This window comes from Nipponia nippon, unplaced genomic scaffold, assembly GCF_047370975.1.
Source record: "Nipponia nippon isolate SJK-2023a ecotype South Korea unplaced genomic scaffold, ASM4737097v1 scaffold_3, whole genome shotgun sequence".
Taxonomy (NCBI): domain Eukaryota; kingdom Metazoa; phylum Chordata; class Aves; order Pelecaniformes; family Threskiornithidae; genus Nipponia; species Nipponia nippon.
The window spans coordinates 45,430,080-45,446,102 of NW_028262347.1; the positions used below are offsets into that span (position 1 = coordinate 45,430,080).

General features: G+C 36.8%; 1 protein-coding gene across 7 annotated transcripts in view; it reads right to left on the reverse strand.

Annotated features, from left to right (window-relative positions):
- Positions 1-16,023, reverse strand: part of PPFIA2 (PPFI scaffold protein A2) — a 352,807-nt gene that overhangs the window by 332,258 nt on the left and 4,526 nt on the right. For all 7 annotated transcript variants that reach the window (XM_087765246.1, XM_087765245.1, XM_087765241.1 and 4 more), the window contains exon 2: positions 9,644-9,894. In XM_087765246.1, the coding sequence (XP_087621372.1) occupies positions 9,644-9,892 (249 nt within the window). In that variant the 5' untranslated portion in view covers positions 9,893-9,894. The remainder of the gene's footprint in view (positions 1-9,643; positions 9,895-16,023) is intronic.

Genomic DNA, 16,023 nt, shown 5'->3' on the forward strand with positions numbered 1-16,023 from the left:
CATCTAGTTCAACTGCCTGACCACTTCAGGGCTGACCAAGTTAAATCATAGCTGGGGTTGTTTAGCCTGGAGAAAAGGAGGCTGAGGGGAGACCTTATTGCCTTCTACAACTACCTGAAAGGAGGCTGTAGCGAGGTGGGGGTCGGTCTCTTCTCCCAAGTAACAAGCGATACGCCAAGAGAAAACGGCCTCAAGTTGTGCCGGGGAGGTTTAGGTTGGATATTAGGAAAAATTTCTTCACTGAGAGGGTAGTTGGGCACTGGAACAGGCTGCCCAGGGAAGTGGTTGAGTCCCCATCCCTGGAGGTATTTAAAAGACGGGTAGACGTGGTGCTTAGGGACATGATTTAGAGGCGGACTTGGCAGTTAATGGTTGGACTTGATGATCTTAAAGGTCTTTTCCAACCTAAACGATTCTATGATTCTATGATTCTATATTATTAAGGCCATTGTTCAAATGCCTCTTAAACACTGATAGGCATGCCTATAGCTGTTACGACTACAACTGATATGAAAACTAGAAAAAAAAACGTGACTGCAGCCGTTACAAAAACTATGGTGTCTACAATTTGCATGGCAACAGATTCATTTATAAGGACATGGATAACCATCTCTGCTCTATTCCATTGACCAGCACCATTGTATTTTTATCGCATATTCAGTCACATGTCTTTATAAGCATTCAGATAATGAGCCATCAATAGTTAATGTAGCAGTTGATGTGCCTAGTTCCAGCTAAAATAATTGATAGCAATGTTTATGAAACAGATACAGAGTGAAATGGGAGTATATAGTCTTGTTGCTAGCTTGAGGCATTCACCACATGCTCCTCCTCCTCTAAATATTTATGTTTCTGTCTTTTTTCTTGTACCCCAGCTTTTTCTTCTTCTGGACTGTCACATCAGTCTTCTTCAGTCATCAAATATTTATTACAAAGTCCACAGCTTTTAAGAGAAAATCTCCTGCTTGCAAATATTTGCAATATGCTACTGAATACACAGAACTTCACAAGAGCAAGGAAGTAAACTCATACTTGAAAAGAACTCAAGTAATTACTTGTAGGTACAATTATACCTATGATTGTGTTCTGTTAGGAATATGCTGGCAATTTAAAAAAAAGACAGTCTAGAGAGGAGCCAGCTAAAGCATTGTCCTACTTACACCACTGACACAGCCAGTCTGTGTTTTGACAGATAATATTAGTTAGGAGTCATCAACCATAATAAAATTGGTTTTTAATACTACGCAAACAACTTTTATTCACTTCCGTGTAGAAAAGGAATAGCCATGTGTACATGTTCTGTAAGTAACTGAGGAAGGTAACACTTAAATCTTTCCTAAATGTTTCTAAGGTTGGACACAACTAATAGTTCAGCATTGTGTTCCACTTAAACCATTGTAACTTAATAATGCCAAGTTTCTATTGAATTCCAGATGCTCTGCCTCTCCACTATACATTTAAATCCTGTAACATAATGTACTTACCTCTGTATTTACCTTATTAGAATTAGTTTAATAGCTACGTTTAATATCTAGTCTTTTGTATACATATCAATATGCTTCCCTTAATATTCATATCTTGAGATAAACAGCTGAGATAACTAGGAAAAAAGCATCATTCCAATTTGTTCATGAAAATATTTCTGTTCATATTTAGTAATCTAAACTGATTTTGGCAGTCACAAAGACTTGCTACTTGCACTGACTTCAGTGGGAACTACATGGGTTCAGAACACCTGAAAATGAAGATATTTTTATTTAGTAGCCTGAACAACTGTTCTCTAAGACAGTGGAGATCTAGAGATAGCAAGATGCCTCACTGGACTTCGGAGACAGAAAACTTGGAACTTCCACCTCAAACACATGGGATAGGATCTCCATTTCACTTGTTGGAATTCTTTTTAAATTATTCTGTGGAAATGTGAGAAAAAAAAATTCTCTTGCAATATAAAGAAAATTGATGGAGACCTTACAAAAGCCCTTCATACAAGAGAAGGTTTTAGTACTTCAAAAAAAGTACTGATTATTCATTCAAATATACAGGATGCCATTGGTACTCTATGTTCTTCAGCATAGGCAGAAAGAAATAAAACAGGGAGAAAAGCCATCATTCCATCTTCATCACAAGAACAAGAGCTATTTTAAGAACAATACTCAACAAAATTCTCTAATTACAATCCTATTAAAGCTTAATATTGATCAAATTACATAAACTGGTTCAATAAAACAAGGTCACTACATTACCCTCTTTGGATTTTCCCTTCTATCATGCCTCCAATAAGCATTTCTAAATAAGTGGTATCTTATTAGATGAAATAAAGCCTTAATGATTACCAGTATATTTCTATTACTGATTTTATTACTGAATTTGTATCTAACAATTAGAGTTTAGCTGAAATCTATGGGGTACTAGGGGATATCAAAGGATTCTTAGCATTGCAGTCCCACCCCCCAAACAATTCTACTATCTATATCCAGAAAGAACAGATTTTCAAATAGTACTAATGATAATATTTATCAGAGAGAAAAAAAAAAAATTGCAACATCTTGAAGAATTTCTACTTAATTAGAACTAGGTATTTAGATCTCCACCAGAGAGATTCACTGGAATCACAGTACACTCCAAGTTGCTGGAAATAAAAAAAATAAATAAAAATAGATTAAGAAACTGGAGCCATATCCCCTCCATGTTCCTTATAAAGACCAAAAAGAAAGTGTGACTTTAATTCTTTAGTACTGGACATTTCCCTGTCTGTTGTAAAATTCATAGTATAGATAATTTAAATGAAATAGAAACAGGCAAGTCAATTGTTATATTGCACATGTAATATTAGAAGGTCTTTCATAAAGTTTCATCTAATGAAAAGTCACACATTTGTTTGCTAGCTACCATTAACAGAGTTGTTTATTATTGCTATACAATTTCTCAGAGGTGGATGCTGTCTCAGATGGACTAGATAACCTTTAAAGGTCCCTTCCAACCCAAACTATTCTATGATTCTATGAAATAGATTAATATGTGTTTCAGTAACACCCTCTTCCTAGGCCTGGATAGCTGGCCCTGCTTTGCAGGAGGTTTGGACCACTTGAGTTCTAACAGCCCCTCTCAGTATAAACTATTCTATTATCTCTACCAAAGAATAGCATATTTAGACTGCTGTCCTTTTAAAAGGTCCATTTTAAATTTAGGTTTTTTATACCCATGCACAGAAGAATTCATCTCATGTAAGTTTAGCTATCTGAAAGTTATACCACCCAAGCTAGGCATTAAGCCTCTTTCTATGGTCATGAGAAAAAAACAAAACAAAACCACAGCATTCCAACGTTCACCCTAACCATCTTACAGAATGAACTGCCCTTTCTGAACGGCCTATTTTTCCCATTTTCTTATAGAGAGATTCTATATGATTAAGACTGAATGCTTAACTTTTAGACAGCTTTATTAGTCAGAATGAATTGTACTATAAAAGACACAGCATAGGTGCAAATCCCGATCATGAGAACATGAAAAGAGTTATAGCCATGTAAAAAAAAAAAAAAATCTGCTAACATAAATGCTGAGTGAAATCAGAATTTAGACCTTCTTTACAAAAATCCAGCAACTGCCCAGTAATGGAGATCAAAACACACATGAAGGTAATATTTGGTAAATAAAGAAATAGATATTTTTTTATTCTTTAAAGCAACAAAAACTATGTACCAACGTATTTTACCCACTTGAAAATATCAGCATAACTACAGCAATGTCAGTGATGGTATTACATTTCCATCATCTGTGAATTATCTTTAAAACCAGATTTTTTATTTAAAGACTGAACAAAATCAATGTATTACTGTAAATCAAAGCACTAGTGAATGAATGCAGGTCACAATCTACCACTTTCAATTGGAACAATATTTCACCTATGAAGTTTGCTTTCAAATTGTGATTATGACAGGCTTTTCAGCCTTGCAACAGCATTTCTCTAAGTTCTTTTGGACTCTGAAGGGTAAAAACTCTTTAGCAACATATAAAAATAAAAAATGTTGACTTTACAAAATAAGCACAAAACTTAAAAAAAATTGTTACAATATCATTGACTTTTATTATTAAAGTAAAAAAAAATCAATGTTTTATTTTTATTAAAAAGACTTTAAAAGAATGTAATATTTTTATTAAAATTATGTAAACATTCAAATTGGAAATCAAACCGCTGTATTTGAAAACTTAATTTGGAATTTATTTTCTCAGAATCATCCACAATATAATTCTGCTATTGGTCCTGATTCTAACTGAAAGTAACTCACTCATCAGAGTGAAAAGATCTTACACATTTTCATCAATCTATTAATAATGAGCTCAGTGATGGCTAGCTAAATTCCCAGTGCAGGACAGGAGAAAGAGACTGACTTTGACAGTTATCAGAGAAATTGTCCTGACTTTTACAATCACCAGAATCCATTTCAGCATCTTAAAGTCTTTTAAAGTGCTTGCAAAGTTGTTCTACTTTATCATCTTACACAGCCACAGGCCGAGGCCACACTTATCCCTGTTTCTGGTAATATAATATTCAAGAAGCAATGGGCACAAACTGAAACACAGGAGGTTCCCTCTGAACATCAGGAAACACTTTTTTAATGTGAGGGTGACTGAACACTGGCACAGGTTGCCCAGAGCAGTTGTGGAGTCTACCCTCAGAGATATTCAAAAGCCATCTGGACACAGTCCTGGGCAGCCTGTTCTTAGTAACCCTGCTGGAGCAGAAGGGTTGGACAAGGTGACCTCCAGAGGTCTGTCCAACCTCAACCGGTCTGTGATTCTGTGAATATTAGATTAATTTCTAAATAAATCACTGAGGAAGTACATTATTAATGAACAAAATATACATATTTGACTAGAGACTGATGACCTATCAGCATCTTCATAAAAATAATACCTCAGCATCTTCCATACCTTGAAACTTACTTTTGAAAGACTAAAAGAAACAATAAAACAACCACAAAACAAGCCTAGTTCAGCATTGTTTATCAGAGCACATTTATGATTATTATAACTCTTATGACTCTTATGATTCATTATGTCTTACAATGACATAAATTTTATTTTTTCAATGTTTGTTTACAAGGCAACTAATAGAGGTGACATTTTCTAGACAATTTAGCTTAGAGAAGACTATGGTGAAATTTGCTTGGGAAAGTTGTAACTGAACATTTTCCTCTTTCTACCACTCAAAACAGGAGTTACAGTTTCTAATTAGTTACTAACCTTTTTAGTAGAGCACTCTTTTTTTTCGCTACAGAAGAAAACCTAATTTTAGTCCAATAAAATAAAAACATACTGTTAAGTATGCTTCCCCATTACTGTAGAGCTGTATTGTATTTAGCAATTATTATTTTTTTGCTGGACTCAAGAGTCATGACCTAAATACAATAAATTCCATTCACAAGGGAACATGCAGTGCAGACCCAAATACACTTTCCTTAGAGTCTTCCACTGTCAACAGGCAGCTTTAGGAAGAATAAACAAGACCACTTGTGAACTAGATTCTTAATATCAGAAGACCTGGTACACACAGAACACTTCTCAACTGTTCTATCATGTAATTCTAATAGTTTTAGTAAAAATATTCAGACTCATGTTCCATTCTTTGTGTGAATGATCCCACACAAAGTGGAATCTCTCTACAGTAAAGTCTGAAATAAAGAACAGGAAGGGGTGTTCTGGGTCAAGTTCAGAGGTTAACCAAAGGTACTATGACATATAATGTCTTTCACACGAGTTTCATCTTGAGAACAGTTTGGGGTTTTTACCCTGACTTTGTCTAAGAAAGATGGATTCTGATTGTCATTCCTTGATAATTCAGGAATGAAATTCCTCTGATGAATGATATATCTTTATTCATGGTACCTTACATTCACTGATTCCTCCATCAACATTATTTTTGGCTTAAACTATTTCTTTCATCTTCACCTAGTCGCTCCATCTTCCTGCCTCTCCAAGAATATTTACAAAATCACTCATATTCTCTCTCAACTCAGTTTTCCCCAGAAGTAAGAAAACTTCAATTAGTCTTTTCATGCAGAAGATGTTATTGCCTCTTTGCTCTAGGAGTCTTTTGCTGAATCTCTTCCAGCTTGAGGCTGGCTCTCAATCACTACTGAGCCAAAACCCAGACAATAAGGTTCAAACTACCATCTGGTTTAGCTACATTAACACTTATCTATTTCTCATAGTAATCTCTTACATAATACATTTTAGAATGATATTCGCCTTTTTTACACCCACCTCCCATTGGCTGCCTACAACCATTCTATAACATATATTTTCCCTCTCTACTACTGCTACCTAAAAGGTCAGAACATAAATTTTTGTTACTAACTGCTAGGTATAGGGCCCTCATCTTTGTACCATGTAGTATCATTCCACCTTTGTTATTCTTGTTCTTGTGTAATAGCATACTCATTCCCTTAGTTGACTGTTCAACTCAATTTTGTGTCATCTAAAATTTCCACTAGCATGCTCCTTCTTCTTGCGCTCAAATTAACGAAAATTGATCCCAAAACACATTCTTAATCAACTACTACTACTAGCCTCTTTCCATCCTGTCAATGTCTACTGTATGTGAAATTTTTTCCTCTCTCTCTTTTATTACTTACCTTACTAATTATCTTACTTTTTCTTACTCATTTCCCGTCTACTAGTAATTTAAATGGGGCCACTTCAGAAGATATATATTTTAGGGATATCATAGTTCCCTAGTCTAACAGTTCTTGTACCAAAGAGTGATATTGAGTTATTCTGTATAAAGATAATTTTGGTAAACCCTTGTCATATTTTTAAGTTAACTTTTTGACATATTATTAGTTTTTCCTCCAAAATAAGTTTTAAAGTCTTCTCTATTATTACATTTAGTCTAACTGGTCCGTAATTGCCTTCTCACTTTTTTCGTCCTTCCTTAAACATAGCTGTTCAGTTAAACATAGATGTTCACAAAGTTAAGACTGCTAATCTAATGGAAATAAAAATTAGTTCAATGATAGCAATTAACAAGACAACTGTATTTCTGTAACTCAAATTTGAAAGACAGTTAACTCTATACATTGTTCTGTTGCAGTATAGATCAGTACAAAAAACTTCAAGCCATCTACAGTCATACTTCTCATTTTGGTTACAGCACTAAAAGTTGTAGTTGTAACAGCATTAACTAGTATCTCAAGCTTCATATTTAATGTTATTAATTATTTCTTATTGCCAATTAGACAAGATTTTTTAATGGCTCATTCCTTACCCCAGTTTTCATGTGGGTTCTTTTTGTTCAGATTCTATTTATGAAAAGTGCAATGATTTTTCCAGATCATATTTTTAACTTTTTAAGACAATAAACAAAAACAGTGTCCTAGCAAAAATACTTCAGAATGTAACTGTGTCAATACACACATTCTACATGCAAAGCACTATGTAAATGCTAAGAAATAACTGAATTTTGAAAACCACTCAAGAAATCAAGAGCGAAAAGAAATATATGCTGATAAAGTAAGAGTCACTAGATGTCACATTATAACTAAATAATAATCATTGCATAGTTATCGTATATTTATGTATTCTTCTCTTAAATCGAGTGAACACAGAATTCTTCCTCTCCATGATGAAAGGACTGGGTAGCATTTTGTCATAGGGCTAGGTCAGGCAGCTAGCAATGCAAGCTTGCCATTCATAAAACCAAAAACAAAAAAGAAAATGATAAAAGTACTGTGTAAAATATCTCAAGTCCAGAAAGGAAGCTAAATAGTATGGCAGTCATATGGAAGTTATTTTCCTGGAAGGCTGTATTACTTGAATGTTATGCTATTAGGCCAGTGTTCTGTACTTATAGAAACAGATTTCTACAGAACTGAATTACTTAACATGAAGATCTAGACAACCTAATTGATGGGAAAAAAATCTGGTTCTGCTTTAAAGTGTAAGCAGTATGTCACACAGTTCCTCATACAGGAAACCCACATCTCTACTTAGATACATGGATGAATGCTACCTGAAACAGACATTCTTAATGGTACATGGTAGTACAGAGTGTTCACCCGACAGATCAATTACTTTTAGGGGGTCTACAGCTATCATTCAAAACCACACAGCATCAACATTTACTAGAAGAAATAGAGATTAAAATCATATCGTGATCCAGTTCCTTAGAATTTCTTTTTCTTTTAGGCTCTGTATCACAGTTATGCTGAATATTATTTTCCTTAGCTAGTCTGCTGCATTTTAGCAGGAGTTTTGCTTATGTAAGACACAGAAACATTGACTTAGACACCTGCTAGTGGGCTGATTGGAGAGTGCCTCTGTACTAAGCAGCACACCGAATGGGGGTCCACAGATGCAGAACTTCCTCTCTTCTTCAGATTTCTAGCAATAAATCTTTGAATAAAGGATCTATGCTGTCTTTCACTTTTTCTTTTACACTCTTCTATGAAGAGACACCAGTGGAAAAGAAGCTCAACTGCCCACAAATTAGAGAAAAATAAAAACAAAAAAACCTTGATTTTACTCATATCAAGATCATTGGTACTCCTTTTTGTTTGACCCAAGCCAAGTGTAGTCATTCTTATTGCCTGGAGCTAATGCTGAAGTTGCTAATGCTATTCTTCAAATGATTACAGTCTCTCTCTCCTTTTCAGCCCTATCCCAAGATATTCCAATAACCTGCCAGGGTTATGCCACTGCTTCTGTTCCCTACTCCAGTGGGTGCCTTTTTCCTTTTCTGTCTTTAAGAACTTTCTCACTGATTTGATTCATCCTCACCACGTCCTTCTTCCAATCACACAGCTGAATCCATCTTCCTTCTTCTCTAGCCACTGTCTAATAGGTATACAACTTTGCCCAGGCAAGTATGTCCAGGGACTCATGCTTACAGTCAAATTCTCTTGCAAGTGACAGTTGGGAGATGCAAAGAAAATGACATGGAGAAAAACTGCGTTTTGACTCATGGTATATTTCAAATGTCTGGCAAGATACACAGACTGAACTAAGATCTTTCTTTGCTTTTAATTCTAGTATATTGAAAAATAATGTTATATTGATATATACTTTTGAAATATAATATCATGTTATTAACTGAAGTAGTGCATTCTTCAGTTCCTAAAAAAAGACCAAAGTAATTGTATATAATGAAATTTATATAATTATTTTTAAAATTAATAAAAATATTAAGATATCAGTTGTTTTTTGGTTTGTGTGTAGTTCATTGTTCAACCTACATAAGCTGGTTTTATTTGTTTTAATGCTATTTAGAAACTCTTATCTGGAATGGAGTCTGTAGGAAACATCATCATTGTTTTTTCTTCATTCCCACCATTAGACCTCTAATTTAAATGATCCCTCATCTGTTATAAATGCTAGAGCAACAGCCAAAAGAACCAGTAGCTACAGGCCTTCATCTTGCTCTCCTTGAAGTCAACAGCATTACTCCTACTCTGAACTGTGAAGAGAAGACAGGTCCCAAACAGGTCAAACCAGGTACTATTAAATCGATAGGAGTTCTGCAGCCGACTTCAATAGGAGCAGAATTTGGGCCTCAAGGAATAAATACTGATTAGGGTTAAAGTAAGTGGCATTAAGTAGAAAATTGGTCAACCTAAAAAAAAAAAAATCTTTATAAACTACATACCTGAGGCAGTGCTGAGTTAAGCTGTCGCTGGAGGGAGTCTCTGTCGTAGATGACATCCTGTAGGCGTTGCTGTGCAAGTGACAAGCTTTCCTGTGTCTCCCGAAGAGTATCAAGGAGACGGTCCCTTTCATCCAGCATGTTCACCATCAGCTGCTCGAAGTGAGAATCCGAGTCTGAGCCGCTGCTTTGGGACCCCCGTTGACTCATCGGGGTGTCCTCGTTTATCGTTGGCATCACTTCACACATCATTTCTTTAAAAAAACACAAATCAAAGAAAAGCTCTTCAGTAGAAAAACATTTGAGGGGATTTCATAAGAGGAATTAACTGTGTCACATGGACACCGTTAGTAGATTATTGCATTGTTCCCTCTTTCAACTTTGTGCTTTCAATGTTAATCAGATGGTCGATAGACAGGGATTAAATACAGTGACTAATTCCACGCAGCAAAGACTTTGAATGTGCTTCCTAAACTGAGAGAAGAATGACTGGAAGGAGATGGAGGGTAACAGAATATTTTAAATTATTAATAGTTTTGCAAATAATGCTCTCTTAAAATGACAGAAGAGACTTCCTCTGCAATTGTAGTCTCCTTTATCATTGATATTCTCCACTCCCTTACTTAATGTCATTGTTGAATTGTTGGTATTGATGCCAATAGCTGCCATTAATTGCCAGATTTTGTCCTGCTCTAGGCATTTCTACAGTACAGCTCAGGATAACCATTGATCCAGTATCATGCTGCCTTAACAATGCCAGGTTAATCTATTTTTCTATCTAGTTATTCCCACCCTCGGGGGAAATTTTTCTCCAGTGAGCTCGTTCTGTAAGAGGTCAAGAACTAGAAACTCTCTGCTAATTACCATCCCTGTGATATCTTGTGCAAATTGAATTACCAGAAACAGAATCACTGTTGTTTGTTTCCTAAAAACAGTCCTGAGCAGAGCAAATAATATCACCTAGTCCCATTCAATTCAGTTTTAAAGCTTCTTAATGTAAATCTCAAAACGTCAGTTTGTGTATGGGGAGAAGCTTATGCTATGCGTTCAGCAAACGGAAAAAAAAAATAAAGACATGACAGGTCTAAAGCTCAGATTTTTTTAAAAAATAAAAAGACTGTGTTAATAATAGATGACATCTACCCAGTGAAAGTCACGCAAAGAATCAGAAATTGGTTTTCTAATATGACTGAAGAAGTACAGCAGACATAACTTTATACATATTTAAAGGGTTAATTTCTGGAAATTCTCTTATTGTAGTAACTATTGGTAGCCTTTTATCTCAGCCAGTGGGATCAAGGTGCTTTTGGTGCATCTACCGGAAGTTAAAATATTTTACCTAGGAGTTTGCTGTGGACCTTCTGGACATGACCTTTTCCTACAATACATGTGGCTGACACTCTTCCACTGTTAAGTGTGCCATCATGTAACATTCTCATCATTTCAGTCTCAATACTACGATGGATTAGCTCTACATATTCTTAAATCTGGTCTGCCTTCCGAAGTAGGAAAATGAAACTTGTGAAAGTGGAATTTATGAAAAATGGACGATCTAGCTGTTACAGAATGTAACTTAAAGACAGGCCATACACCAGGGAACAAAAGAGCTAAAATACCTGTACTTAATTCATTAAAACCAACTCATCCTGCCAATCCTTGTGCTAACACTGCTTGCTGCAAAGATTTACTGGGAAAATGACATAGCTTTGCTAAGATTAGCTGGCCTTGATCATATTCTGAATGTTCATGCAGATTTTAGTATTCTTAATTTTCACTTTTTCAGCAGATGTGATAACTAGCAAAATTGGCACCAAACATTGGTATTTCAGCATGAATTATCAGCTACTACTGTGTAGCTTCCATAGGCAATAGCATCACTACTGAGGTTTCGGGTAGGTCTTGATCCTGTTTTTAAAGTGTCTGGACTGGAGGCAAGGTAAAAGTTGTTTGTGGCTATTATTCACTTAGTAATTAATTAGGTGCAAGAGAAGCAGTTAATAGCTTGAAGTGACAGATACTGAAAAGTTCCTCACATCTCCAATATATTTAGGTCAGGTAGATTTACTCAGGATTATCTGATTTGATGCTGCATATCTCCATTACTCATGAGGTTCAAAACTTTCTATTCCAGGAACCTTTGCCTCTCCTAAACTATAGGCTGCACTAGCAAGCACCACAATGTCCTTTCATATTAGATGACATTAATGTATCACTGCCTCCATCGTCATAAAAAACTTCAAGTTTAAAAATATTCGCACCATTACCAACTGATCTTCATGGTACCTACCACTTCCTCTTCTGAGTATGGACAGCATATACTGTGAGGCCCCATAGATGGGGAATGACTAAACTCTGCAGCTGCACCAGCAGAAGGACAGTTTGAATAAACTAGTACCCATCCTCCTACACTTCAATTTCCCTGCAGAGGCAGAACATTTGTGCGGAGTTCTTGCTGATCTAACTGCTTTGTCCACTGTCAACAGATATCTTGAGATGTGGGACTACCAGCAGTGGGGAGCCACTGTCTTGCCTCTGCGATCCTCTCACAATGTTGTGGGAATACATATCACTCGGAAAGTGGCCATCACTCTGTGGAGTGTCTCCACCCAGGTCCTACCTGTGGCTAACCAGTTTGGGATGGTCAAGTTCACAGTGAGCAAAGGGATAACTAAAGCATCCAAGGCCATCTGCCACTTGCTCAGTTTAATCGTAACTTTTCAGTATGCAGCAGGTGGCCAGAGACCAAAGTCTCTGCATGCCCACTCTTCAAGACCAAAGAAAACACCTCAGATTGTCACTGAACCTTTCCTGCCTCATGATCATCAACATCTCATGGGGCATGCTTCCTGCCCCAGGGGATTCTCACCCATGAACCTTCATCATTCAAGAAATTACCTCCAATGTCCTGCATGTGCAGATCAAGTTTATGGTCTGAACGGCACAGCATACACTACCACTGCTCACGTGCAGTGGCAGAGTGAGAGTGGTGCAATTTTTCACACATGCTGGTGTGTGTGTGGGAAGAGGCAGGGAAACCTCTGTGTGGACAGCTGTTGCTACCTTAGCACCTTGTATTCAAACTAGATAGAAAATCTCCTCCTACAGTCATTATGGGGATGTGGGAAGCCATATATATCAGTGGTTGTGGGGCAGCAATAGAATCCATGGGTTGAAAGCTCATGGCACTATTACCATGTCTTCTCCCTCTAGGCTGCTGCATTCAGGGAGGGGAGTGGACCATGCAGTGTGCCTATTTCGAAAGCCTGGGCTGCATTATCCTGACATGGCACAAGTAACAAACTTGGGCTATGAGTAAGACCGCAGAGAAGGCACGAACAGGTGGGCAGCTCCTGATCTAGGCAGTTGCTGTTTGGAAGTTTTCTCCTACAGCTCACAGCCCCAGGAGAATCTGTAAAAGGTACAGCTGTTCTTGCAGTCAGACTGGTGATATACATCGGTTTTTGGCAGTTTGGAGATCAATGCCATTATTCCATTGGAACCATGTGCATCCTCTCCCTTTCCCCACCCTCAGCTTAGACACAAATATAGAAAAGCAGTATGCTAACCTGGGCCAGATCAGAAGTGCTGGTAGGGTGTGCCAGAAAGCGATGTATTGATACTTGCATCAGTGAGAGGCAGGGAAAAGGGGAATCCTGGGCCGTGTCCTCACATGGATCTTTTGCGGGAGCCAACAATGAGGACCCCGGAACAACTCTGAAGCCAACCCGGCTTCTTAGGATGTTCCTGGGTCATCAACCCATAAAAAAGGAACAAAATTTCAAAAAACTGCAGGTTTATAGTAGGGTTCCCAAAGAAAGATTTCTAGTAGCTCTTCATGAAAGACATATATGCCATGCTGTTCTGATTTACTATGATTTGTGCCTTCTTGCCTTTAGAAAAGCATTCTTTTTTCTTTTTTTAAACTTTATCTGGCATTTATCACTCTTATACCTGCCAGCAGATGGGATGCTTCCAATGTCCCGAGGCTGCCACCATTTAACAGTATTCCCAAGAAATGCTGGCCTTCTTCCAGCACATATTCAAGATTAAAGCTACTTCCCCAGGACCTTATTGCACCCTTTATGAATTTTCTGCTTGATAGCAGGAAAGAATCAAAATACTTAGAATATTTTAAGAATTTTAAAATGAAGAAAAAAAAGGAAAAAAGAAAAGGGAGGTTCATCAAGAGGGTCTGCAACAAAAGCTAGGGCAGGTAAAGCAGAGAAAGGACTTCAAACCAACGAAAGTAAATAGAAGAAGTGTCAGCAAACAGACCGATCACAATTTAGCAATAGGAGATTGGCAGCTGAGGACAAACAGGAGGGCACATATGCATTTGGTTCTTAATATAGCAAGTGAATCACGTTAGGGATTTACAAGAGTTCTTGAAGTTTCCAGAGCCTTCTGATGGTGTGCATGTATTAGACAACCCTTGGTTAACCACATGATGATGTGGTTCACACGTGGGGTCAGGACATTTGATTTAAGAGCAAGTTTCCAGTTTAATTTTAGCTGAAAGTAAGTTAGTTTGCACACACCAAAAGCACATAGAGATCCAAGACAACACAATGCAGATGGAAACAACTGAGGGATTCACATTAAAACGTAAAATAAAAATAGTATGGCTATGAACAGTTAGGTCCAATTGCTAATGTGGTCATACCCTGAGTAATTTTAATTATATTTTTAACTTTGCAATGGAGGAAGAAAGCAACTTTTGATTTTCCTTCTACATAACTTTGAATTTTAAACCTAATTTTGGTGATTAAAAAATGGCAAAACCCCAACAATTTTTACTCTGGTTTCATAATATAATCAACTGAAATATTTCATACACTGAAATCAGAAGGAATCACTATAACTACCTACTCTTCACCCACTAATCACAGACCATAAATCTGTGTTAAGCTAAAGCATATTTCATGCAGGAAAGATTTCAACCATTAAACACTTCAAGAGATCTCTCTAGTAAAATAACCAGAATTAAGTCATTCTTTCTGTGAAAAATATATGCCTTTTTCCACTGTATTTCTGAGGGAGACACAGCCACATTCAATGCTGCAGTTCTTAAAGGCTCAGAATAAGGCTATTGGCAGGCCCACTTCTATTACATTTTAGACCTACCATGCCACATGCATTTTGTCGCTGATCTGTGAGTTTACAGAAATTTTTATACATCTCAGATATATTTCACTACATACGCACGAATTAATTTTCATATAGACAGATCAGATGCATCCTGGACTTACTGGACATGCATACAGTTCAGGAATAACAGGCCCATGCATACGTGGCAGATATTTATTGTAAGTATACAGTTTTTATTAATTCATGTAGATATCATTTCTACTCAGAACAGAACTTAGTAGGATAAATAACAGACCATCTTTAAACTTCGCTTTTGTCCATTACTCTTACTGCTTCAAAGACTGGTTAGGCTCATAGGACTTGATTTTCTAAACCATAACTTTTGGATAGACTAAATACAGTCATAAACTGACATCTGGATATTCCATGTTTTCTAATCGTGTTTATCAGACGATGATTTGAGATCCTGCTCCCCCACCATACAATTGACTGTATATAACTATATAACTGGAGACAGCCCCAAAAGATCAACAATCAGGATGAAGTTTCCCAGCCCTCTACTCTTCTGAATTGATTTTATACAGTGTAATAGGTTGTTAGCTCCTCATTCAACTCCATGCGCACACTGAACCTCAGATTCCAATACATTCCTATCAACTACTACAAGGCAATTACCAGTTACGTATCTTCAATGAGTCCTCTTAGGGAAAAAGAATTCAGAGCTGACAGTAACCGTAAAGGAGGGATGAGCAAAGACAAACAATGTGCATGAAGCATCAGAATCCCTTCTCTGAAGCTTACAACAAAAAACTTGAATTGCATTGCCACAATTCTAAATGGCAAAATAACTTCCCTTACAATTTTCAGGTAATGTGATGAAAAATAAGCAAAATTGGAGTATATAAATATCTGCCTGAAATTTCAGGAATTTACAATGACCACTGAATCTTCTTTTTAGAAGAATCATCGCCATCACTGAGCAACCTGATCTTATTTTGAAGTTGGCCCTGCATTGGGAAGGTGATGGTGCAGATGACCTCCAAAGGTCCCTTCCACACTGAATAATTCCATGTTTCTGGAGGCAGCTTTAAGTTCAAAGAATTCACTCGTTTACTACAGAGATTCTGAAATTCAATATACATTTAAATAAGGCTGGAGGGAAATTTGAAATAAAAAAGCAAGACTAAAACCCCACATTGTTGCCCATCTCATTGCATTCATATAAAAAAAAAAAATGTTGATTTTCTTAGGATGGCCTGCCTCATGGAGAATTTGGGGCTCTATACACTTGGAAG